This window comes from Pseudorca crassidens, chromosome 8 (genome assembly GCF_039906515.1).
Source record: "Pseudorca crassidens isolate mPseCra1 chromosome 8, mPseCra1.hap1, whole genome shotgun sequence".
Taxonomy (NCBI): domain Eukaryota; kingdom Metazoa; phylum Chordata; class Mammalia; order Artiodactyla; family Delphinidae; genus Pseudorca; species Pseudorca crassidens.
In genome coordinates this window covers 39,459,997-39,487,739 of record NC_090303.1, presented here as the reverse complement: position 1 = coordinate 39,487,739, position 27,743 = coordinate 39,459,997, and the positions used below count along the sequence as shown (strand labels likewise).

Here is a 27,743-nt window from a genome sequence, read left to right as displayed (position 1 = left end):
CTCTTAGGAATATAAACGGGCCACATCCTACAATCCAACAATTCCACATCTACTTGTATAACCCCAGAGAAACTACATATATGCCATGTGCACTACAAGACCTGTGCACGAATTTTCATTGCAGCATTGTGAAAGTAAAAGCTAGAAACAAAGATTAGAGAATAGATATTGGATACAGTCAAACAATGTACATAAAGTACAAATACATGCAATAAAAAGGCTATATTTTAGAAACAAAACGTTCAGTAAATTAAAGGAAATTGCAGGAAACTATACATATATGATAGTTTGTTTTACTCAAAGTTTTTAAATAAATCAAATATTGCTTAGTGATAAATTTAAGAATATATGAAAAAATTAGAATTTGTTTAGAAAAAGCATGACAATGATAAACACAAAGTACAAAACAATGGTAGTATCTGTGGGAGTGTGATATAGAGTAGGATCACCCAGGTAGCACATCACAGTGTTAACAATACTTCACTGGTATTGTAATATTTATTTTTAAGGTGGGTGGTTTTCATTCTGTCTTTTAAAAACTATTTTATATAATTTAATGTATAATAAATACTATAATGGAAAAATTATGAGTTGATATGAAGAAAGTATTATTTAAAACATATAGGTACTTTTCATAAATGCAAACTTTGTACGGTTGATAAAAATATTTGAGGTTTGAATAATATTGAAATAGATTAGTCAAAACTGCTCTATATTGAATATCATAAGTCAGTGTGTGTGTGTGTGTGTGTGCGCGCGCGCGCGTGTGTGCGTGCCTGTGCGTGTTATTTTTCCACATAAATCCATAAGTATGTTTATGGCAGACCAGCATATATTTCATGAAAAAAAGTTGGGTGCAGTCTATTCTCCACATTCATAATGAGGACAGATGTACAGTTGAAATGAACCAACTAAGATGGCTTCAGGCAAATATGTCTACATCCTGTGATATACTAATCATCATTGTGAGATGAACCTAAATAATTATAAAACCCAAATGTGGTAGATTAGATAATGGCCATAAATTCATCATACCCTTTTATAATTGCCTGCTCTTCTAATCAAGAGATGGAGTCTATCTTTCTACTCCTTGAACAATGGCTGGCCTGGTGATGTTCTTTGACCAATGGAATATGGAAGAAATGACACTTTTTGAGTTCCAGAGCCTAGGCTTCAAGAAGTGTGGCAGATTCAGTTGTCATGATCCTGAAATTGCCAGGTTAAAAACCTGGTCTGGTCCACTGGAAAGAGGTCTTGTGGAGTGAAAATAAAGGTGTTCCCATCAACAGCCAAAATGGACATCCCCTCATGTGACCCTTGTGTACATTCAGCCCAGCTGACCCTTAAGCTGAATACAGCCTGATGCGTGAGACTACATTAAAACAGCGGTAGAAACACCACAGAATTGTGAGAAATAATAAATCTTCATTATTTTAAGACATTAAATTTGGGGTTGGTTTGTTTTGTAGGAACAGATAACTTAAACAGCAAAGAAGGTTGAATTTTACTAAAAAGAAGAAAGGAAGACTCCATGAAACATGATGCTGCTAAGAACTGCTAAACCTCCCTTTACTTCCTGACACACGCATTTTGATCAACCCTTTGGATAACAAGGGACATCTGAATATGCATGCCTTGTTATTTGAAGTATTCAATATTTAATTCAGCATTCTATGTAAGGTGAAAATTCCAACAACTTGCTCTCTCCCATTTGGGTGATTATAGCTGTGGAGGAGGTGCTGTCAGTGTTCACTCAACATTTACTGAATCAACAAATAAATGCTGAAGTCTTTACCATATTCTATTGGCTAGAAGCATTCACAAGTCTCACCCACATTCTGGGGGAAGGGATTATATAGGCTGACAGGTCATAAACAGCAGAGGCAGGGATTATGGGGTCACTCAAGGTTCTGTCTGCCACAGTTGGAGAGAGTACGGACAATAATTCAGACAAATACTTATATACATATAAATACTAAGGGGAAAATTAAATCAGGGGTGGACGAGGCAAAATTAGAAAATAACAACAACAACAAAAGTGGTAACCAAGGAAGGCTGGTGGCATTTCAGGTAAGACCTGATATGAGGGCAAAAGTACTGTGGATTCCTGGGAAAGAGCAGGCAAAGGTAAAATCAAGAGCAAAGGTACTGAGGCAGGGTATACTGAGCATGTTTCTAGAACACTACACATGCCTGGAACTAAACAAGCAAGAAGGAAAGGAGTAGAAAATGTGGTCAGGGCACTAAGAGGACATCTACTTTTTCATTTGATAAAAGTAGAGTATCCTGGATGAGCCTGGCTGAATCACGTAAAAATCCTTCAAAGAGGCCCTGAGCCCTTCCTGAAGCAAGAGTTTCTCTTTGGGGTTTGATGAAGTAGACGGCCGTGCAGAGGAAGCCCACATGGCAGGGACCTGCGGGCGGCCTCTGGGACCTCAGGGCAGCCTCCAGTCAAAAGCCACAGAAAGTGGGGCCCTAAGTCATACAGCTGCAAGGAAATGAATTCTGTCAACAACCTGAGTGAGCTTGGAAGTGGATTTTTCCATAGATAAGCCTCCAGATGAGAACACAATCTAGTGGACACTGAAATGCAGCCTTCTGAGATCCCGAGCAGAGAGCATAGAATGAAACTGTGTCTGACTTCCTGCCCCATGGAAACTGTTAGACAGTAAATGTGTGTTGTTTTAAGCCACTAAATTTATGGTAAGTTTTTTACAGCAATCAAAAATTAATACACTGATTAAAATCGAGCTCACAAAGGGAATGCCTTTGCTATGTTTTTGCTGGATCAGGCGTTCAGTAAGTGTGGAATAAACGTTTCCTTTTGCCACTTAGAGCATTAGGCTGGCTGGTTCTGTCTTCTGTGAGCATGTGTTTACCTCCTACTAGGATCCACTCTTTGGGCTGTTGTCACTAGTTTCATCTCATCACTCAAACAGTCCATGGCCACCCCTGCTTCCAGACCTTTCACTGTAATCTCCCTTCAGTCAAGTGCTCTCCACCTTCCCCTCTGCTTGTTCAAATTCTACTCCCCTCTTGTGCACATCTTCAGCAGACATAAGCTGGTTCACCATTTAACAGTGATGTGTTTCCATTTTAATGATTCAAGCAAAAACTGTAAGAATTTAGGGTTTTTCTGAGGTCTAAATTTATAGACATTGCATGTTCTTTAGGAATCAACTAATAAGCAGTTATTCTCAGGTTTTTGTTTTCATTGCTTTTAATGCCCTAGTTCTCAAAACATTGTTTTAAATGTGTGTATGTAGTTTGTGTATGTAGTGTGTGTGTGAATATGGCATAGATAAGTGGATATAATTATTACTTACATGCCAGATATTACGGTAGGTTCTACAGACTATTCTCTTTACTCCTTTGAATATAAAAACAACTTCCATAAGTTTTTTATTCTCCTTTTTGTTGAGGGAACGAAGGTGTGGTTATTTTAGATAATCCCTCAAGGCCATACCACCAATCGGCAGAGCTGGAAATGGCACTTAGATTTGTGTGACTTCAAAGCCAATGCTTTTTCCAGTACCCTAAACTATCTCCTCAATTAAATAAAAAGTTATGTGAAACAAAATATATATAGTATCAAAATATATGCAAACAAGTATTTCCCGTTATCTTATATACCTATATACTTATCAAAATATTTATTCATCTTTGACCTTGCTATCTTTTCTTTAAGTGTCTTTCAGGTTAGACACGTTTAAAGCTACTGATGCAAGTTAAATCAATCACAAATTCATAGGTGATCTTAGAAAAAACAAATTGTACCTGAGCCAGCAGAAAAAAAAATATGTGTTGCTTATGTGAGTGAGAAATGAGTGAATGAAACAGTGAGGTGATTGGTTTTCTGTCAAATTTCTTATACATAAAACAGCAAGTTTTTTAAAAAGTATGTGAGTCAGTCAAGATATTGATTGATCTATCCAAAAAGAAATGTACAAGGGCATGGACTAATCATTTCATGCACTAGATAGACAACTATGCTCTTGTATACCAGTAAATTTTATTTATAAATAGCAAGAGCACCACACCCTTACTTAATGCTCTCGTGGATCCAAGCTAAAGGGAATAAAACTTCCACACGGAAGTCACAGGATCAGATTCAAATTATACCTTGTATTTCTGACTCAGAATTGTAACTACCTAAGAGCTCTTTTATAATCTAAGTGAAAAATAATTTAAGGTCAATTTTCCAGTCTGTGTGTGCTTGAGTGTATGTGTTTTTAGCTGAACAGGTGTGATCAGCAGTACGCTTGTTTAACGTAGGACTGTTGTCATGCACACCTATGGAATTTGGCTTACATAATAAAGCAATATAACAGACAATCTCCAACCAGCCTTCGAGATAAACAGAGAAGAGTCGTCGGGCTACAAGCTGATGTTGGCAATACATACAACATTGATTTATAAAGGAAAGAGGATTAATTGCTTCAATGTCTCTGATTCTAATGATAGATTCAAAGAAAAATGATGAGAACACTGTATCCTTGTAGAATATCACTCCTAGTCAGTCAGTCCTAATTCATATTGAATGGAGTCACTAAGGCCATTCATTAGGTTTCTGTACAACTTGTGGGGTGCAAAGAACAGTTTTAGTAAAACTTTGATAAATGGCAAAGATTTACATAAAGTTCTAAGAAATAAAAATGTTAGGAAAACACAAATTTGAAATTCACAATTAAGAAACAAGATTTGGTAACTGGTTTTAATTTTTAAATTTTTGAACTTTAAAAAGAAGTGGAAAAAAGCCTATTTCACAGGTAAAAATGTTGATAATAAAATACTTGCCCAGTCTTTACCACATAGTTATTGACCTCTGGTCAGAGAAGACTTATTCAGGTTTAACCTCGGAAATCCAGTGGCTAATAATAATAATATTTTAATAATGATAATAGTAGTACAAATACTTTTTATAACAACAATAATAGCAGTAATAATAGTAATATGAATAATGATAATTAAAATGTATCAAGTGCTTCCTATGTTCTTCCTTTGTGTCATTTAATTTTTCCACCAAGCCACATGGCGTAGACATCATTATTATACCACTTTAAGGAAACGTTTTAGTGGCAAATCACAGGCAATATCTGTTCTTGAAGAATTGGCCACGTGTGTGACTTTCTGGAAAGAACAGGTAAGCAGCTTGAAAGATTTGGCCATGGTCCTCCCTTCCTTGAATCATAAACCAAAGATAATTCAGAGGTAACTTATTCAAACTATTAGTCTTTTCAGAGCACTTTGCAGCTAAATGGATAAGACCTTTTAGCTCTCCACATTTTTCAAGGTACTTTTGTTACACTGCATCTGAAATTTCATCTAAACCCCTTGAGGTAGGTGAGTACTGCTATCAATACATGGAAGAAAACATTGCTTAGTGATCAAGAGCTATGGTGTCAGACTGCCTTTGCTGTATCCTGACTTGTTTGCATATTACCTATGTGAATTCAAACAAGTGATTCAACCTGTTACTCAGTTTTCCATTATGAAAATAAGAATACTAATCACATCATAAGTTTGATATGAAGACTAAACGAAATAATGCAGGTAAGTCTTTTAGAACATAGTATGAGCTCTATGCATATTAGCTCTCGTTAAACCTATTTTACAGGTGAACGACCTGAGGCAGAGTCCAATGTCCAAAAAAGTGAGTGTCAGGCTAAGAATCCATTACCATAACATTAAGTTCAACATTGTTTCTCCTTCCCAACCCCTATGTCAGTAGTTCCCAAACTTGACTTTTGGATCTCGTGGCAAGCCAAAAAATTATTTCAAGGGACCCTTAAGCTCATATAAAATAATAATAATAGCACCTAACATTTATTAAGCATGTACTATGTGTTAAGCACTGTACTAAATCTCTTACATAGATTATCTCATTTAATTCTCAAAACCCTATTTGATAGACATTATTAGTTTATTCCTTTACAGATGAGGAAGTTAAGGCCAAGAATATTTAAGTGATCAAATAACTGCCCAAGGACACACCGAAAGTAAGTTCCTGAGCCAGGAATCAAATTCAGACAATATGGCTTCAAAGCTCAAGTCCTAACATTTGCTTTCACCTACTGACTAATTTAAGTAAACAGATAGTGTTTCACCCCTAGAGTTCATCACCCTCAAAAGGTGGACACACTACACTGCCCTTCACTATCCCACCATCACAAACCCCAGTGTTTTTTGTAACTATTCCTTTTCACGTTTGCAACATGGACAACTTAAAGAACCTACATTCTCTCTTTGTTCTGGAGCATTTAAGATAAACTACCACAATATACCCAAGAGTAGGTTCATTAAATGGAATTACTCTCCTTCATGCCTCCAATTAGAAGGCCTTCCCTCATATAAAATGTGAAAATGCTATTTTTTTATTTTTAAGGTTTTTTTTTTTTGCATTTATATTACTAAACTTCATTAAACATGTACAATTTATGCTTCTTTATTTTGATTTTAGGTTGTAACCTCAAGAAACAAAATACATGTAGACATATTAACTTTAATTAATGCCTATTTAAATATATATGTTAGATTAGATGATATACAAGATCCTGGTACTAAGATTTAATACTTCATTTTTTTTAATTTAGATTTTTTAAAAATTGGAAATATATTTACATGGTTCAGAAATTTTAAGGTACCAAAAAATATTAACTTAATGAAGAATCTTCCCCCTATTCTTTTCTTCTCGTCACACAATTCACTTTCCCACAGGCAACCACGTGTAAGGATCTTGTTTATATTTCTGTATACATTTACATACATGTAAAAATATTTGTACATTTATATGCATATAACTCCCCTTCTTCATTTTTATACTTATATGCCTTGTGTGGTAGCATACTTCACAGATTCTCCTGTTTCAAGTTTTATTCTCTTTCTTTCTCTTCCTCTCTTTTCCCCTCTCTCTCTCTCTCTGTTTAATATATACACACATGATGCAGCAAGATCAAATATATATATATTTTTTTTTTTTTTTTTTCTTTGCGGTACGCAGGCCTCTCACTGTTGTGGCCTCTCCCGTTGCAGAGCACAGGCTCCGGACGCGCAGGTTCAGCGGCCATGGCTCACGGGCCCAGCTGCTACGCAGCATGTGGGATCTTCCCCGACCGGGGCACGAACCTGTGTCCCCTGCATCGGCAGGCAGACTCTCAACCACTGCGCCACCAGGGAAGCCCCTATGTATTTTTTATAAATGCTCCATACTGGTATTAAAAACTTTGCTCTTTCCATTGGTAAATGCATATTCTACTTTGTGAGTGAACCACAAAATTTAAGCAGTTCCCTATTAATAGCTATTAGGTTGTTTTCAGTCATTCCATTACAAATGACTAACTTTGCGTATACATTAGTTTGCACACGTGTGAGCGTATCATTTGTGTAGCACAAATTCCTTGGAGTGGAATGCTGGGTCAAAGGGTATGAGTATCTGTAATTTGATAAGTATCACTGAATTGTCTTCCAAAGCGTCTGTCCCAACTTATAATTATTACACACTTATGAAAGTGTCTCTTTCAGTTTTCCATTAACACTGGAGAGAATATTAGCATCTATGTTTCATGCTTAAATAAGGTTACACAATGCACATTCCGAGGATGTTGGCGGGTTGCTCAGCACCAAAGTTAAACAATATAACCCTTGATTTAAAAGAATAAAACCATGTCCATTAAAACAATAGTGATGAGAACTATGTTTTTTAACAGTTATCTAAGATTCAAAATCATAAATATGAATGCAAAAGTTCAGTGTTCTTGGAAGATAAGTTTTAATCCTAACAGGTCAAATTAAACATATTTTTCAGTTGTAGAAAAATCTCAATTACATTAATGATTTTATTTCTATAGAATTATTAACTCTCGTAAGTAATTAACAAAACATCCTAGTCACAATTTTCACTTTAACAGCCTAAAAAGAAAAATCTCAAATGGCAGAGACTCTGCCAAGAACTTTTTGTAAAGTCACTTCTACCACTTGTTGAGAAACAACTACATGGCCTATTTTCTTTATAAACATCATGCAATGCAATTTGTCCAACCACTTTATGAAGGTTAATAGTATCCATCCAAATTCAGAGACCAAAAAACTGAGACTCAACAATATTAACTAGCTCAAGGTGACACAACAAAGAAGTACTGGCAAGTAAGTGAATGGGTAAAAATTTCCCACAAATACTAGTCACAAAATAAATAGACAAAAACATTGTTGAATGAATGAATTAAATATGCAACAGATGTTTAATCCTGCTATAGCTACCTAAAGCAAGTATCTTACCTCAAAAGCAAATGACAAAGAAGGGATGAAAGACTTCAGATGACCCAATCTACACAGCATTAGGAACACCAAGCAACGGAAAGTTTCCAGAACAGCTGCCTTAGGTCTGAAATAAAATGTCATTTACATGCATTAGCTTTATTTTGTTTTGTTTTGTTTTGTTTTTTTTTGCAGTACGCGGGCCTCACTGTTGTGGCCTCTCCCGTTGCGGAGCACAGGCTCCGGACGCATGTGGGATCTTCCTGGCCCAGGGCACGATCCTGTGTCCCCTGCATTGGCAGGTGGACTCTCAAACGCTGCGCCACCAGGGAAGCCCTACATGCGTTAGCTTTAAATATGCTCTTTATTACCTGGTATAATTAATAGAGTGATATACACTTATTTTAATTTTCAAGAAACACATAGTATTTTAATATATTTGAGGAGCATGTGCCTCTGAAGCTGCTTGAAAAAAGGCATTAAACTAAGACACATAATGCATCTTTTAAAGAAAATCTATTCTTTATCAATTTATTGCTTAGTTTGAGAATTGCTGAATTAGGGTGAAACATTTTCAACTAATAAATAAAATATTAGACAACTAAATTTCTAGGGTTTCAAGACTAGACTCCCCTCACTGACCCAATACCTTCAAACTTCCTTCATTTAATAAATGACTTCTTAGGAGGACTGACATAGTTAACGACAGTACTCTAAAATAATGAATGCTCGAATTAGGAAATATTGGGAACATGACAATGTGTAGTTAAGTCTAACATGATAGGCAGCATAGATCTTTATTAATTATTTTGTGATGAATATTTTCGTTATATATAGTATTCTTGAAATTCAAACTCTAACATATAAAATAGGTATATGTATTTAAAATGGAGTTGAGGGTCACACAGATAGGCATTTATAAATTGCCTTATAATAATAGGAATGAATAGCTACTTTATCGGATTAAAATACACTTCATATAATAGTCAACCAACATTTATTGTATAATTAAATATTTTCATAAAAGACAAATGGTATTTTTATGTAAGGTGAATTTTCTAATAAAATATTATTGAATTAATGTCATTATAATAAAGTTATATTTTATTTAGTTAATTTAGAATATAGAGGTAAAGAAAGAAGTATAAAAAAATCTAAAATAGTGTATTTATTAAGCTTAAAAAATTCTTCTGCCATCAATTATGACATGTTGTGGACTTCCCTGGTGGTGCAGCTGTTAAGAATCCGCCTGCCAATGCAGGGGACATGGGTTCGAGCGCGGGTCCAGGAAGATCCCACATGCCATGGAGCAACTAAGCCGGTGCGCCACAACTACTGAGCCTGCGCTCTAGAGCCCACGAGCCACAACTACTGAGCTCACATGCCACAACTACTGAAGCCCGTGCACCCAGAGCCCATGCTCTGCCACAAAAGAGTAGCCACCACAATGAGAAGCCTGCTCACCACACCGAAGAGTGGCCCCCGCTCACCACAACTAGAGAAAAGCCTGTGTGCAGCAGTGAAGACCCAATACAGTCCAAAATAAATAAATAATAAAATTAAAAAAAAATTATGACATGTTGTTTCTATAAAATTGAATATAACATTTTTGTGCAAAAATAGACAACACATTTCTACCAAAAAATTTAAACTCAGTTAAAACAGGGTGACAGTTTATGATTCATTTGCATCCAAGTAATGTGATTTTTGTGTATGTGAAAAAAATGTTAAGAAATTTTTTCCCTTGTAAAATAATCTTATTTCATTACTGTAAACTATTATTTTTTAAATTGATATTTGGGTAATATTCAGTGATAAAACAGAAAATAAAATTTCTAATTTAAAACACATTTATTTTTATTAATTCTGTTCTATCGTTTACTGTTTAACTTTATATTGTGAAATGAAACATACATAGGGAGAAGTACACAAAACAGAAATATGCAGCTCAATGATTTTCAACAAATAAACAACCATATAACCACTACTCAATAGCAACCCCCCCTCAAAGACATCTCACCTCCTCAATACTTCCACCCTCCCTCTGTTGCAAAAAGAATCACAACCTGTTAGTTTATCATTTATGCTAATCATACCATTTCTTGCTCTCTTTTACTTATATTTTTATTGCTTTAGCATAAATTTCTAAAAACTGTTCTTTTTTTTAAAAACTGTTCTTTACTCATCTTTTTTTTTTACTTTTTGTAAATGAAGTTATATTGTCTGCACCTTTTTGTATTTAGCATCTTTCAATCAGTGTTGTTAGTGAGATACATCTACGATTCTGCATGCAGCAGTAGGTCATTCTTCACTTGTGCCTAGTATTCCACTGTGTGAACCTATGAATATTCATGCATCCATTCACCTTGTGAAGGACATTTGGATTGTTGGCCACATTTGTTTATTAGGAACAATGCTTTCTGAACATTCTTTCACGTGATTTTGGGGTGCATTGTTAGTATATATCTGGAATTGAATGGCCACGTTATAAGTTATGTGTGTGTATATACACACACACACACACACACACACACACACACACACGCACATATTCAAATTTAGTAAAATTCTCAAACAGTTTTTCAAATTAGGTATCACAATATAAACTGCCTCCTTTAGGGTGTGAGCATTCCAATAGGTGGTATTGTCAATTCTTTTAATTTTAGCCATTTGTGATACAAGGTCTTTGTTGCTTATAAAAATTGGCAAATACCATCTCCTACCTGAGAATTTTACTTTTGTACTGTCTTAATAAGAGTTAATTTTTGAAGAACTGACTTTCATAATATTATTCTAATCTAATTCATCAGTTTTGTCTATGTGATTAGGGATTTCTGTGAACCATTTAATATTTTTACCTACTCCAAGGTTATAGAGATATGTTACTATACTATCTGCTGGAATCTGTACTGGCTTTCCTCTCACTTTTAAATCTGCAATCCCCTGACCCCAGAACTAATTTTTTATGGTGTGAAATATTTGTCAAGTTTATTTTTCTTATTCCTATGTGGAAATTCAGTTTTACTAAGACCATTTATTGAAAAGATAGCATTTTCCCATGGCTGTGCAGGGACACCTTTGTCACAAATCAAGTCCATATATATGCATAGATCTGTTTCTAGGTTCTCTGTTCTAATCTTTGTGCCAATAAAACATGTCTAATTACTGTAGCTTTATAATAAATCTTGATAGCCAGTAACTCAACTCCTGCCATTGTAAAAAATTCTCAAGATTGTGCTGGCTATTATTGGGCCTTTGCATTTCCATATACATGTATTTTAGAAAGGTCCTGTCAAATTCCACAAAGAAGAGACCTTTTATAATTTTAATTCAAATTGCACTGAATATGTAAATCAACTGCTGAAATTATAATCTTTACAATATTGTGGATTCTAATTTATGAATAGTTATCTCTCCAATTTTAAAAATTCTTTATTTTTCACAGTATTTCAATAGTTCTATAGTGTAGTTTAGAGATTTTGTACTCATTTTTTTAGGATTGGTTTTTCTTGGTATTTGATATATCTGATGCTATTGCATAAAGTTTTATATTTCCTAGTACATAAAAATATCGTTGATGATAATTTCTTTAAAACTTTTCTGAAATGCATCCATTAATTTGAATAAATTCCCTATAGATTCCTTAGATTTTCTAACAAACTCACTAATTAGCTTTTAGATTAACAAATTAATTTTCTAATTAATTTATTAATTCCTTTCAAATCCTTATGGCTTTTCTCTTTCCTTTCTCCACTGACAGTTTCCAGCCCAGTGTTAAATAATGAGCATATCTAACTGCTTCTCAGTTTCAAAGGAAAATTTTCAACATTTCACTATCAAATGTGAAGCTTGCTATAGAAATTTGTATAAACAGTTTTTACTTCACCTACATTTTTGCTGGATATAGAATTACAGGTTAGCAGTAATTTCCTCTCAGCACTTTAAACATATCATTTCATTCTCTTCTGGCTTCCTTTGTACAACGACATACCTATATCTCAGTATGAGTTCCTAAATAAGGCCAGAGGCAGGGGAGACTTTATATAAATATATACAATAAGAATAGCTTAATGTATCATAGGATATATTGTGATAAAATCAATAGCTTGCTTATTTGGCCTATTTATTTGTATCCATGGAAACAAAAAAATCTTCATTAAAAACATAAAACTATGCTATTGTTATTGGCTGACTGATAATTTTACTACGTATATGGAACCAACAGAACTGTGATCTTTAAAACGTGATCCTGATTCTTTGGATCTGGGTAATTATTTCAGATTATCTTGTGACTCAGTTTTTCATTTTCTTTTCTTATGGCTTAGTATGCCTTTTATTTCTAATATAGAAAAGTAGGGATGGATAGAAAGCCAAATAACTTAAATTATAAAATAAACACAATTTTTAAACTATAGAAGGAAATACGTTTAAAATTCTACACACTGTTTACATATGACTATGTGAAGTGTGCCAGCCGCATCACTCTACCAAATGTTTATAGCGAAGGCATACTGTACACAGCTCCATTAACCATTTGGACCTGCATCTTGATGAAACTTCAGAATCTACTCATATTCCAGAGCAGCTATTAAGCATTTCTTAGGAAAGTGACATGATATTCAATATAGATTAAATGTATGTTTACTGGACTTTTACATTTAAAATTTCCTGAAAGTAATCTGGTTATTGGTTACCTACTTGAAAAACAATTACACTACAACAATGATAAGATTTCAAGAATGACTGAGCTTTTTTGCCATTTTTCACTGTTACATGTAAATTCTATAATACGTGAATTCCGGGGTCATATTGCTTGGGTTTGTGTTCTGTCTCTTAGTGTTCTTCTGTCTGACTTTCATAACCTGTAAAATGGAGTTTAGAGTAATTCTTATCTTAAAGTGTTACAAGAAATAATTAAGCATTCTGTGGCACATATTAAGTACATAAGTATTGGTATTAGTATTAATTTTAATGATTGATAAATACTAAGCAATAACAAGTGGGTGTTTTGCTATGTACCTTCAGCCATAAAAGCAATTTAAAATTGTTCAAGTGAATGTATTTTCTGGCCAGAGTAGTATTTGAAACTGGATTCATTAAATACTATGCTGTGTGAGGGTAAAGGACATAAACTTTAAATATGCAGTTGGCCCTCCATATTCATGGGTTCTGCATCTCAGATTCAACCAACTGCAGATGAAAAAATATTTTTTAAAAATTCCAGAAAGTTCCAAAAAGCAAAACTTGAATTTCCCACTGCCAGCAACTATTTACATAGCATTTATATTGTATTTACAACTATTTACATAGCACATACATTGTATTAAGTATTATAAGTAATCTAGATAGATGATTTAAATTTATGGGAGCATGTGCATAGGTTCTGTGCAAATACTATGACATTTTTTTTTCTTTTTTGTTGTTTTGTGTTTTGTTTTGTTTTGTTTTTTTGGCGGTACACGGGCCTCTCACTGTTGTGGCCTCTCCCGTTGCGGAGCACAGGCTCCGGACGCGCAGGCTCAGCGGCCATGGCTCACGGGCCCAGCCGTTCCGCGGCATGTGGGATCTTCCCGGACCAGGGCACGAACCCGTGTCCCCTGCATCGGCAGGCGGACTCTCAACCACTGCGCCACCAGGGAAACCCTACTATGCCATTTTACATAAGGGACTTGAGCATCTGCAGATTTTGGTATGGGGGTGGGCGGGGCTAGGTCCTGGAACCAATCTCTTGCCAATACCGAGAGACAACTATATATACACTTAGGTGTATATTCTGAACTGTTCAATAGCAAAGGAAAAATAAATAATTTTTAGGTTTTATTATATACTCAGAGTTATACTCTATGTTTTGCTGACTTAATCACTATATTTTATAAGTTTTCTTAATATACTTGAAAAACCTAAATTTCACTTAAAGGGCTTAGATTTAAAATGGACCTTTGATTTAAAACCAGACAAACCACTACTCTGTCTCATTTAAAATGAAGGTGTGAATTTGTAGTTTCAACTTTATTTTTTTAATAACAAACACTTGCTGAATTTCAAAATTTCACATATATTTTTAAAACCACATTATAAAGTTACATAAAATGAAAGAATTTCACTTCTTACCTTTGATCCAGAAGAAATCCAATGGAGGTCAAAGTCAGGATAATGAAGCAAGCCCTCAGAAGGAGAGTGACCTGTGATAGTACCTGTCAAACAAACACAGAGACCAACGGATCTTTAGATGAGTCATCCAAAGGAGCATCAGAATTTAAAGCTGACAATAACAGACTCAATTTTATTTTATGTTATACCATTTGTTACTGACATTTTTCAAGAAGGTTGAATATGCAGAGAACATTTTGGTTTTCCTAATGTCATTTAGTTATCTTGTTGGACACTTAGAGAATGAATTAGACAATTCTAATGATGTTTTGCTTAAAGTGTTCTTTCTAATAATTCTCCTTTGAAGTTTTGGCTTTCGTAATTCTTTGAAACACTTACGCCTCCACATATGGAGAAATCACTTACATTTTTATGAATAAATATCACATTTCAATGGTTATTTTTAATATCACCAATTCTTCGTGGTTTCAAACCCAAAAGTGTCTTTAATAAAGAAAATATTTAAAGGAGAATATGTTATGAGTGCAAACACATACATGAAAGAAATTATGCACATCCACTCACATTTTTATTTGATGAAATCTGTATGTTCCTCTGTACATGTCAAGGGTCCTTTTTTGAATTAGTTACAAAAACCACATATTTCTTTGTTATAATTATAAATTAATTTTGTTTACAAGTAAAAATGTAATAATATTTATTGAGCACCTACTATTTTATAGCTTCCATGCTATGTGTTTCACACATGCTAATTCTTTTCATATTCCTAACAAACTTGCAGAGTAGGTATCATCATATATGCTTTATATGTGAAAAAACAAAGCTGGAATCAAAAGATGAAGTAACTTTTCCAACATCACACAGAAATAAATGATGCCTCTGAAATTCAAAACAGACCTACCTGACCCTTAAGTGTGACAATGGTAGAACACATATGAGCAACAAACTTAAAGAGGGCAGAAGCAGAGACCTATACTGAAGTTACATAGCTCACGTTAGGGCCAGATGGTTATCACTTCAGATTGAGAGTGGATCAGTAAAAGCAAGGAGTTAGATGCACAGCCAATGGACGATTTCCCTACTCACTGATGGTATTTATGTTTCACCTTTATGAGAACACCGAAGGTTGTTTTACGTTGGCTAAAACAGTGATTGAACGCTCTCTCTTTTTTCTTTTTCCTGAAATAACTAGAGGTAATTTCAAGTCATTACTAACTAATATACACACCTACAACTAAGTAGCATCTGTCCAAAGTTATAAACAAATGTTACCAATTGCAATTGCTGCTCACATCCAATATCTCAGTTCCGTATCATCTTCTAAATCAGCGCTGTCTCTAATGGCCAACTTTTTACACCTCCCTAGTTACTTTCTAAATGCCTACAATGGCACCCAGAATTGCCAAGGGGCTTTAACCCTCCAGGACAATAGTTTAGTAGAAGAGTATTGTTGAGTGGTCAAAAAACTGAATAAAGAGTGTCAGAATGTTTAGGAATATGGAGACAGTGCTGGACATCAGATATAGGATAAGGAGTTCAGTGAACTCCAGAACGTTTGAATGGAGAGCAGGAGAGTACTATTTGGGTATGTGGAATTCCATGGTGGCTGCTTTGGGACAGTAAAGCAGAAAAACAAAAACAAAAACAAAACAAAACAAAAAACACACCAGAAAAATATTTTCTTGGTGGTAGAGGTAACTAGGTGTGCTTGAGTAGATTAATGTTTGCTTAGGGGAACTATTTTGTCTCTAAAGAAAAATGCTTCTTACACCATTATTGCTTCTTTTTGATCTTTTAGGGAAAAATTAATATGGAAGGGAGAAATGATTTGTGCCCCAAACCTATAGCATGATTTTAAATGCTCTATAAGAATGCAGCGCTTGAAATTATTTGAACCTATTAGCCATGTAACCAGTCAAATTGTTCAGCATTTCTAAGCCTCTCTTATGTGTTCAGTACATCTGAAATAAAATATGAGTTTGGCAAATACTATAATAAAGTACTTAGAAGAGTGCTTGGCATAAAGTAAGAAGTCAATCCGTGATATGATGATTATCATTGTTATTATATTCAGGCTATACTAATTTTCTAAATGGCTCTTAGGCTAATCTTAATTAATTACAATAAGTTAAGGAAGCACAAATAAAAGGTTTATTAGCTCTTTCAAATATCATAGGAAATTCAGAGACAGGACAAAATATATTTTTTGTTTTGGTTAGGGAATTTATGATACCTGGACAGAAAAGAATAAAGAACTCCTCTCTCCACAAATTGCTTCCTGGCTAATGGTGTCTGAGTGAAAACCAACTTAATACAGCTATCTGGCTGCCTAGTGAAGCTTCTACTTGGCTATTACACATCTGAAACTTAGCCTGCCTAAAACCCTGTATTTGATTTCCTTCTCCACACCACACGCTCCCCACTTCTCTTCGTTTTAGGGATGGTACCCACAGTTTTTCATTTGCTCAAGCCCAAAACCCATAACTCATCCTTGACTCTTTCTCTCACTGTCTACTTCTAATACATCAGCACTATATTTGAAATACATCCAGAATAAAGATATTTGCTACAAACAGCACACACAAAAAATACCATGTTTCACCCCCAACATTATCTCTACTATATTAAAATACCCTCCTAACTGGTCTCTCTGATTCTAAATTGTGTGTCCACCTATCCTGGCTTCCCTCCCCTGGTATGTAGCCAGAGCTATCTCTTTAACACTAAGTCATTAGTTTTAAACTAAGTCATATTATATCATTCTTATGTTCTAAATCCCCCAGGAACTTGAAATCTCAGTAAGAATAAAGCTCAGAGTCCTTACTCTGGCCTCTACACAACATACCCACTATTATCATATAATTCCTGAATCATTTCTGTCTTTCATTCTTATGTGACATCAGAAATTTTGCTCTTCCTTGAATATGACAAACATCCTTCCCATTCAAATCTGTTTCATCTGTCTCTTAGGCTTGAAATGACTTCCCACAGTGACCCTTATGGTTTATTCCTTCATTCCATTCAGGTAACTACTGCATGCCCTTGTTCATCCTGTATAAAATAGTACTTCTCCACAATGCTCTATAACCTTATTCTGTTGTATTTTCCTCCATACAACTTATCACGCCCATACACTTATACATTTGCTTGTTTGTTCATTCTCTAGCTGTGTTGTCTGTCTTCTCTCACTCCCTAAGAGAGGTTTTATCTTTTTATTCACTATTATATCCCAAGTACCTAGGACACTGCCCAGCACATAGTAGCTAATATGGTTTTTGAATGACTGACTGAATTATTGAATTATTTTACATTTGTGTTTATTATTCATACCTTTAATATAATTCTAATTGGCTTAATAATAATTTAATATCACAACATTAATATTTAATTTAATATCAGTATTCTAGTCCTTAAAATTAAAATTTAATAATTTAATATACTAAATGCTTGTGTTAAATATTTAAAACATTAAATACTTTAATATTTCTATGTTTAATTTCTTAAAGAACAAAACTGTCCTAAAACTGTTTGAGTTTAAAGGAAACTAAGATTACCAGAAGAAGAAATCCAATATTGAACACATGCTTCCTTTAGAGTCCATTTTCCTATGAAACTCTTAAGTTTTTCCATATTACATCCTTTGATAGGCTAATCAGTTGATCTTCTCTGACTTCTGCACATTCATTCCATGAATATGTATTGAGCATTTGCTAGAGCTGTGGTAAATAGGAGTTTAAGAGAGTGAGCAAGAAAGACAAAATCCCTGCCTAGAAATCACACTACTTTAATCCGTGCTGGTAGGACCATAGTCCAGCTACACTAGAGCAAAATGGAGGGAAAAATAGGGCTTCCCTGGTGGCGCAGTGGTTGAGAGTACGCCTGCCGATGCAGGGGACACGGGTTCGTGCCCTGGTCCGGGAAGATCCCACATGCCGCGGAGCAGCTGGGCCCGTGAGCCATGGCCGCTGAGCCTGTGCTCCGCAGCGGGAGAGGCCGTGAGAGGCCCGCGTACCACAAAAAAAAAAAAAAAAAAAAAAAAAGAGGGAAAAACAGAATAGACTTTATAGACTTTGACCCCTGTAAATACTTAGCCTCCTGTCTTTTAAACAAGATGTGAAATGACATGAAGCTTGTTAATTTTTTATAACAGTACAATTTCATTTTTCATTGGGTTTACTACCATTTTACACCATTCACTGCTAGTATATCTTTCATGTAAGATATTGCTGTCCTAAAGTGCTAAAATGGAATTATTCTAAATTAGGCTTTGAATATATTATAAGTCTTTATCACAAAAAATGAGAAGGTCCATAACTATAAAAAGCTTATGAAGCAAGGAATTAATTTGCCTCCTTTAAAATTATCTTTCAAATCCCAAGCAGTTTGGTAGCTCTTATTTCCATAGGTTTCTCAGTGCGGGAATTGCTGTCCAAATTTTTATGCTTGAAAAAAGCAAACATCCCTGCAACTTTAAGTAGATGAGAAAAAATACTCATGAGGCAACGTTAACTACATAGGAACTCAAAAATTACAATTACATGTTTGATGCAATGTTGCTTAAACAATTAATGAAGGTGTGAGAAGTCCTCCCTTTGCCCACAGGTATATAAAGAAGAAAGCCTTTTTCTTCTCCAATGGGGATATCACCCTCTTACTATTCCACAGAAAAATTCTGGTGATCAACATAATTACCTTTCATGTTTTCCCACCCGACAAATCTCACAAAGGGAAATATCAGACCCATACACTATGTCCTAAAATAATAGTAAGTGTCTGTATGCATTCTTTTTTAAAGAACTTTGTGTATTGTCAGAGGTAATTTGATAATATTTTCCATAGTTTTATTATAAGGATTTAGAAATGAAAATGTCTTGATTTTACTGTATCAGGGTTGTGCATTTTTAGGATTTTCGGAAAAGATCTACTAAAGTCATTATTTTGACTCAAAATGTTCACCTTCCCAAACATCTGTAAAATAAGGTCAAAATTTTCCTAATACTTAAGTGTCTGTAACCTCTCATGTGAAAGCAGAAAATCTGGTTTGGGGCACACTTGCTCTGCTACCTCATCGTCCCTGTGACTCTGATGGCTCCTTTTAGATACCTTGTGCTGAAACCTAAGGCTTGAAGATGCTTCCCAGTATTACAACATAGACACAGGAACAGAACTCAAGGTGATATAAAGCAATTTGTAATTCTATATGGATCTCAAGAATCTATATTGAAATAAGATCCTGTTTTTTAAAAAATGTATAACAGTATTGACTATATTTTTTTCCAATATTTTCAGAATGTTTGGTTACTGTTGAAGCATACATAAGGAAATATAATTAGAATGAACATTTTCTATAATTTCAAACAAGAAGCAAACTAAATAAATATATCAAAGGTGAAAATATATTGCCTAAAATGTATAACAAATATATAGTTCAGAAGCACTGAATTGGTATGGAATAGTGAGTTTCTACAAAAATGTGTAAGAAATAAAAGCAAAAAATTTTATTTTAAAAACTTTAAGTAACATAACTTGAAGAATAGTTATGTTGTAGTCATATTTCAATCTATGATTCCATTCTGTTAATAATGAATGTGCACCCAACTAAATAGAGAAACAAGGATTGATTTTCCCTCCCACTTGAAAACAAAACAAAACAAAGCAAAACAACATATCTGAAACAATTGTTTTCAAGACCCTGGACACCAGGCAACAAAGGTCAGTGATCCCAGGGAAACGGGATACAAATGACATGACCCCTCACTATTGCTCCAGGTTACTACCTTGAGAGAGTTTCTATGCTGCCACACAGAGGGAACTCAGAGGGGCCTGGTGGACTCCCTGATTTGAGGAGATGGAGCTGGGATTTGGGAGAAGTCAGGGAGGCTATTATTTGGAAGAGAGTACCAAAGAGGAGAGAGCTGCACAGACAGAACTCTATTCATCTGCAGCGGGTGCCCATCAAGTCTCGTATATCAGCTCATACATGTGAGGAGACTATCAAAGGTTAGAAAAGGACTAGAGCTTGCAATGCCCAGAGCTCACAACAGGGCCAGCTAGAGTACAAGTTCCCATCAGCCAGACTGGACAGCCTCATGATTCACTGGGCATTGGGTAGAGAAATCTGTGCATTGACGTATATACAATGGAATATTACTCAGCCATATAAAGGAATTAAATTGAGTTATTTGTAATGAGGTGGATGGACCTAGAGTCTGTCATACAGAGTGAAATAAGTCAGAAAGAGAAAAACAAATACTGTATGCTAATGCACATATATGGAATCTAAAAATTTGGTACTGATGAACCTAGTGGCAGGGGAAGAATAAAGATGCAGATGTAGAGAATGGACTTGAGGACACAGGGGTAAGGGGAAGCTGGGACGAAGTGAGAGAGTAGCATTGACATATATACACTACCAAATGTAAAATGGATGGCTAGTGGGAAGCTGCTGCATAGCACAGTGAGATCAGCTCAGTGCTTTGTGATGACCTAGAGGAGTGGGATAGAAGGGTGGGAGGGAGGCTCCAGAGGGAGGGGATGTGGGGATATATGTATACTTATAGCTGATTCACTTTGTTGTACAACAGAAACACAACATTGCAAAGCAATTATACTCCAATAAGGATATAAAAAAAAAAACTGTGCATTGAGATTTTGAGTTTCCAAAGCTGAATTAAAGTATCTAATTTTTACATATTTTTAATAAGTCAAAATGAGATCTTAATTCAAATTATAAGCAGTTCATGGTTGGTTGTATTTATTATATGATAGCTTTTAAAAGAGCTGCCTGATGCTAAACAAATTTTGAGACAGTACTAATAGTATGAAGATATATTTAACTTCACAGTTAATATTTCATTATTTGATGCAAATGGCATTTTTAAATGTTCAATTTCCCACTTTATTATATTTCAATATAGTGGACAAAAATAGATTTTTCACAGGAATTCACAGTGATCACTTTTCTAAGTTCCCAAAGTCTATGCTTATTAGACAGGTAGCTTTGGTAAATATCCTTCCTTTACTAATACACATTTATTACATTCATTTCATGGATTTAAATTATAATTGATGCTCAATTTAGCTCACATTTCTTTTTTGATATTACTTCAGTTACCACCTAAGAACTTTAGGAAATTAAATTAAATCCCAGTGGGCTGCACTGGAAGAAAACAGTATGTGCTGAATACTGACTTGAGAGGTTTCACATAGGACCTAAGTTAGATCTAAATTGTGCAAGCGACACTCTCTGTTATGAGAGTACCACTAAATATATTGATTTTTCTAAGGGTCTATTAAAACATGCCAATATGAAAGCATTGGTTACAAAATTTTAGTGCCCATAATGTTTTACAGGGTACAGCAACCAGGGGAATTTAAGACTATAAAAACTTGTTTCCAAATTTATATTGGATATTCTCAGATGCCTCATATTGAAATATATCACCAAATAATCTGGGTTAGACATATCTACAGTAACTTTATTATATATTCTATTATAAGACCCTGTTAAATATTCAAACTGTTTTGAGTGTGTCTATTATTGAAAAGGATAGCATTGCCTTTACAGTTTTACTTTGGAAACATGCTAGTGCGTCCATATTTCCATTTCAAACCCGTATTCATGATATCACCCCATGAGGTGGACCCTGGCAGCTGAGGAATTGATTTCCCAAGCATTACTAAACTAAAATCAACATAAAATACTGTGGGTCATATAACTAAACTAAACACTATATATTTAAATGTATACATTGCAAGTTTCAGTAAGAAAGAAGTGTGCCTTTTCCACCTTTTTGGTGGCCATCAAATTGCTATTTTGACTCCCAAAGTTATTTATACAGAACTTGCACACATTAAACAAGTAAGTATTTATCTACTCTGGTAAACGCATAAACAGAAAAGGCTGTGGGACTACAGCAGGGTCCGCAATTACACGTCAGCCACAACTTTTCTATGTGATTATTGGCTACAGTGAATCTGGAAAAAAAATATTGCTGTTGGATTTTAATGTCTTCAGATGCTTTTAAACATCCCTGAGACTAGAAAGAAACTATAGAATTTTGCAAATAAGCAACCTTTTTTCCTATTTGTACAGCATGTTTTTAGCAAAGAAAAACATGTGTGGGAAACAAGCAAATGCACTTTTCAAAATTAATTTGTGTCAGGGATGAAGCTGTCTCCAACTCTAATTTTAATTTGAAAAGGATTTCATCACTTGATATTTCTCTTTGTCGACATATCTACATGAGTTTCTCATATAGTTTTTTTACGACAGTGGAAAAATCTTGTGAAAACCATGCTATGAGTTACATATTTTAACATACACCCTGTCTGGCTACATTTTAACCCAAGAAGCACTCACACATGCCTAGACCTTCAAATTCTCTTGGTGAGCTTAATATAAAGGCCTCTACTTCAAAATCAAAATGGGTAAATTTTCATTTTTATTTCTATGAATTAGGTTAATTTACTTTGAGACTGTATTTAGTACAACTAAAAAAAATTCAATAATGCAAACTGTACTCAGTATTGATCAGTATATCAAGAGTTAGATATTTAGATGTAGATGATATAGCTTTTCTTCTGGTGTTATTCAATTATCTAAACTCTATTAATGCAGGCATATTTTAATCATAACTTAGGTGAACAAATTAAAATAACAAAGTAGTTTAACAAAGTAATCAGTGATGGGTTAATTATGTAATACTTGAAGACATGATTATGAGACCTTAGGTTAAGCAATTAATAAGTCTAACCATTATGGTAGTTTGACATCTACTTGTGCACTGCTAAGAGTGATGTAATCCATGCTGCTTTTAAGAAAGATTTGCTCTTGAAAGAAATTCTTGGGTTCAAACTTTGTCTCTTTTGAAGCTAAAGACAAATGAACCTGCTACAATTTGGAATTGGTGACATTAGTTGTAGTACATGTATGAACCAGCAAATAATAAGCCATTATATATTCTTCCATGATGTTTTCAAAGCATTTCTGGTCACATCATATCCTATTTCTTTTTTTCAGTCCACAAAATGGAAACCAGAATTTAAATCATTGTTTTCTCCTATGATCAGGAATGAGTTTTTCTGTAGTTTAAAAAAAAAACATTGTACTTGCGCAGAGAGAACATGTGAACTTGTCTAGTGTCCAAAATTGGAGTCACTATGTGTAGCAATTTGGGGTTATTAATTTTAAATGCTAAAAACACAAATACATATGGACAATACCAATCGTTAAAGACTTTAAATAATGTTTAAAATTGAAATGGCTTTCTTCAATATATTATCCAATAGTCTCTGCAGACATCTTGTAAACCTATTTTATTTAGTAGGACACACTGTGACATACACTGCTATTTGCCCAACCAGAAAATATCCCCTATATCTTCTATACTAATACTATGCTGATTTTGTCCAGGTATAAGAAAGGGATGTACTCAGAGGCAAAGTGAACCCTTTATCCCCAGGGCATGAATTATGCTTGGTATAATTCATTCATGGTTAATTCATGAACTAGTGTTAGTTATTCTTTCAGTGTGGGCATGTGAATCAGTCCTGAGCAATGAGACATGAAAGGACATTTGCTGAGAAATACTCTGGGACTTTTTTCCCCTCCTTCTTAAGTGAAATTTACAAGATGCTCTAGGAGAACTGAACTTGCTGCCTTTGGTCACAGTGTCAGGACATGATGCCTTGAGTTGCTGTAATTATGATGATGAAAGCCCAGAGAACTGTAGAGAAGCCTTTTTGGAAACTCCACATGTTTGAATTGCTGAACTAATCAATCCTGGAAATACTCACCTCTGAATTTTCAGTTATACTTAAGCCACATTTAATTGGATAATCTGTTTCTTAGAACAGAAGATATCTAATGGACACTCATATCATAGACACTTTAAAATGATATCCTACAGGAAGGTTTATTATGTTACTAAACATTTATGAGTGTTCAAAGAATATTCTTTGAAAAGAAGTTCAAATCACATAGTATTTAGGAGTGAGAAGGATTCATATAGATCTAACATTTGTTATTTTTGCCTACTTGAGTCTATTTCCTTTTTTCCAGAAACTATCATCTCAATATGTCTTTCAAGCCTTCCTATCACTGGCCCTGTCCTCGCATTGACAGATTAAATGGTCTGTGATCCAGGCTTGATCACTTTGATGGGTTCAGTGATACCCAGATGAACCCACCCATAACATCAGACTCCAACTTGGAACTTTCACTTCTGGAGTTCCTTGTGTGGAAGTATTTAAAGCTAGAGCTGCTGGTAACCATCTTGCTACCATGAAGGTTGAGAGCCTGTAGGAGAATCTGCTTTGAGAAATGCATAACTGCAGAAAAGAATGAGAAGATTCCTGATGAAGTTACTTGACTCACTGGATCCAGCACTGCCTAAAGAAGAAAAACCCCAGACTCTTCAGTTATATGAGTTAATAAATTCACTCTAAGTTGAATTTCTGTCATATACAACCAAAGAGTCCTTCTTAATACACTCAGTGACCTATTTTGAGTAGACTTATTTATAGAACTCACTGTGCGAGTCATATGGAATACTTAGAATTGTTCCAATAGAATACACTGTGATTTTTACAATGGTATCTAATTATTAAATATAATTCCATAGGCTTTATATATTAAAATTATTTTAGAAAACTTAGACTAATTTTTCTGTGTATATCATTTATTAACTTCTATTACGGAGCTTTCATGGACAGACTGACATCTTTCAATAGCGCTTACTTAATCTTTGAAAAAGGTAATTTATCTTTTTTGAATTCACTGCCTACTAATCCTATTTGTATTCATCTGCATTTTTTCTAGATTCTTGTATTATCTTAGACTTTTTCACACTGTTTTTTATGTCTAAAGATAACTTCTGTTATATTTTTTAATATCATTGTCTGTTCACACTGTATAATGGATACTTTTTTTGCTCTTTTAATGTACTAATTCTCGCTTTAGTTGTCTTTAAACTGCCAACGAAGTCATTGACTTCCTTATGTCCATTATATTTTTGAGTTCTAGAAGTCTAATTTGATTATTTCTAAATGTGTTTCACCATTGTTTCTTGATTTTCCATAATTTCTAATTTCTTTTTAATTTCAACTTTTGCTTTTTCAAATATATTAAATTTACTTAATTTATCTTTTAATTGATTTTATTTTCAAAATCTGTTTTTTTTTGAGGGTATAATTCTGTCGCTTGTTGTTTCTGTTAATGCTTTGTCATAGTGGCTTTCTCCTAGTGTGTTTCTGTGCTTTTTATCTCTCAGTTCATCATCACTGAGACATTACCTGGGGGGACTATGCTGAGACCTGAGTTTGAGGGGATTGCTCTAAGCATGATTTGCATGGGTCTTTTAAACATGAGTCCTAATCTGAGACTACACACTTAGTTTAGGTTTATAAATCAATGGTTAGTGTAAATCCTGGATCCATATCTGAGTGAGAGGTGGTTTGTAGTCAAAAATTCTCAGGGAAGGCTTTTTTCTGCCTCCTCAAAGCCAAGTCCAGTATGGGTAAGTTTCCTTTTTACGTTTCTTTTTCTCATCCTCCTCCCCCTCCCCTTGCTGAGAGTATTTCTTTTGCTTTCAGTTGTGTTACTTGAAGTTTTTTAACTGACTTTCCACCCACGTAGGCTCTCAGCTTTGTTTCGAGTCCCTTAAGGTCTTGATCAACAGAGATTTTTCAGTGCCTGGGAGAGCTGTCAGGAAGAGCACCTCATTGGATTTGCATTTTCTCAACATTTTTAGCCTCTAAGGAGTACCTCAATTTTTTGCCTACTCATCTATGCAGTGTATTTAAAGGTTTTTCTTAAAAATTACATTTTGTCCAGCAATTTTAGGTGTTTGATATGCCTTAAAAAGAAGTAGGTGTATTTAACCCACCATTTTGCTAGAAATGGAAGTCCGCTTTCCCTGTTTCTTTAGAGCGTAAACATTACTCATACAGTGCTGCTATGTGAGGCCTCAACATCCCTGACTCAGTGAGGTTCTTTCATGAGGTACATACTACCTTGGTAACAAAGTGAGATACTGATTTTTCATTCTTCTGTCACCCTATTTTCAATTTCACCTACTTCCAAGTTAGTTACTTTACTATAATTTATGTACCTCTTTGAACTATTGTAAATCCTTTTTGGAAGAATATAATATGAATAAATCTGTGAAACAAAGCAAATATTTAAAAATACCTCTGTTTTTAATCTTTTTATGGTTTACAGTGCATTTTTACATACATTATGCTATTTTTGTTTTCTCCAAAATATAGGCAGTGAGGGTATTCTCATGTTGCCAAAAAATGATTCCCCAGGTGGTAATGCCTGAATCAGAATCCAGATTCTAAACCCTGGTCCAGTGCTCTTGTGCTTCAGGAATATTTCAAATATTTAGAAAGGACAAAATAAATGAAGTTAACTGTACATTGCAAACCCCCTAAACTCAAGTTATCAGGGTATTCTTTAATTGAAGATAAGCATGTTGAAATTGCTATAAAGTCTGCTTTCCCCAACACATTTAATTCTAGCTTCTGAAATACTTCTTTTTATTGTTGAAGAATTTATTTGTGACAAATCATTTCCTACTTATATTTTAGATCAATTATATACCATTTGATGGACATCTTATACACAACACTTTGGATACAATTAATTAACTTACATTAATTAAATTAATTCTAGAAGAATCAGTTTACCTGTTTAAATGTGAGACATTGCCAAAATTCAAAGATTATTACAGAAAAGAATAGAGCACAGCTATAATAGAGCTTATTTTCATCTTCAAAGTGACAGATAACTTTTTCACACTCTATTTAAAATGAGCACCACTTACAGCTTTATCTGTATAGGTCTCTTCATAAAATGTTAGTATCAGAGCAAACTGTACAACTGCATATGTCTTTAATAGCCGAGATGCTGCTGATGAGAAGGGAACTTCTTCCCCCTTGACCTAGGAAGATAAGAAAGAAGCCTTTCCATTATATTGTTCCCTTATCTCTCACACTGAAATTCACACTAAGTGAAGAGGAGATATGCAAAAAGGAATGAAAGGTTTTGCTATCTTTTTTAATCCTCGAAGTGACTCTAACGTTTATTACTTTGGATAGAAAAAATGTAAAAATTAGGAGACTTGTTTTTCATTTCAGAAGCATTATGATTCTGATCTACTCTGCTTTATACAGAGCACTGTAAGAATTGATACTGATGATTAACATAAGCAAAATGAACATGTAATATGAAATATGAAAATATGTCCATGATTATACATCAAAGTATAGCAAAAGAGAAAATGGAAGGTGATTTGGGATAGCGTAGATATTCATGCTTCAAAGGCAAATACTGTCTTATTGAAAACAGCTTTCCCAAACTACAGTTTCCCAGA

General features: G+C 34.5%; 1 protein-coding gene across 1 annotated transcript in view; it reads right to left on the bottom strand.

The window, feature by feature from the left end:
* Positions 1-27,743, bottom strand: part of AGMO (alkylglycerol monooxygenase) — a 376,559-nt gene that overhangs the window by 143,597 nt on the left and 205,219 nt on the right. The window contains exons 11-13 of the mRNA XM_067746237.1: positions 27,195-27,311; positions 14,365-14,447; positions 8,275-8,380 (exon numbers count right to left, since the gene is read on the bottom strand). Coding sequence (XP_067602338.1) covers positions 8,275-8,380; positions 14,365-14,447; positions 27,195-27,311 — 306 coding nt within the window. The remainder of the gene's footprint in view (positions 1-8,274; positions 8,381-14,364; positions 14,448-27,194; positions 27,312-27,743) is intronic.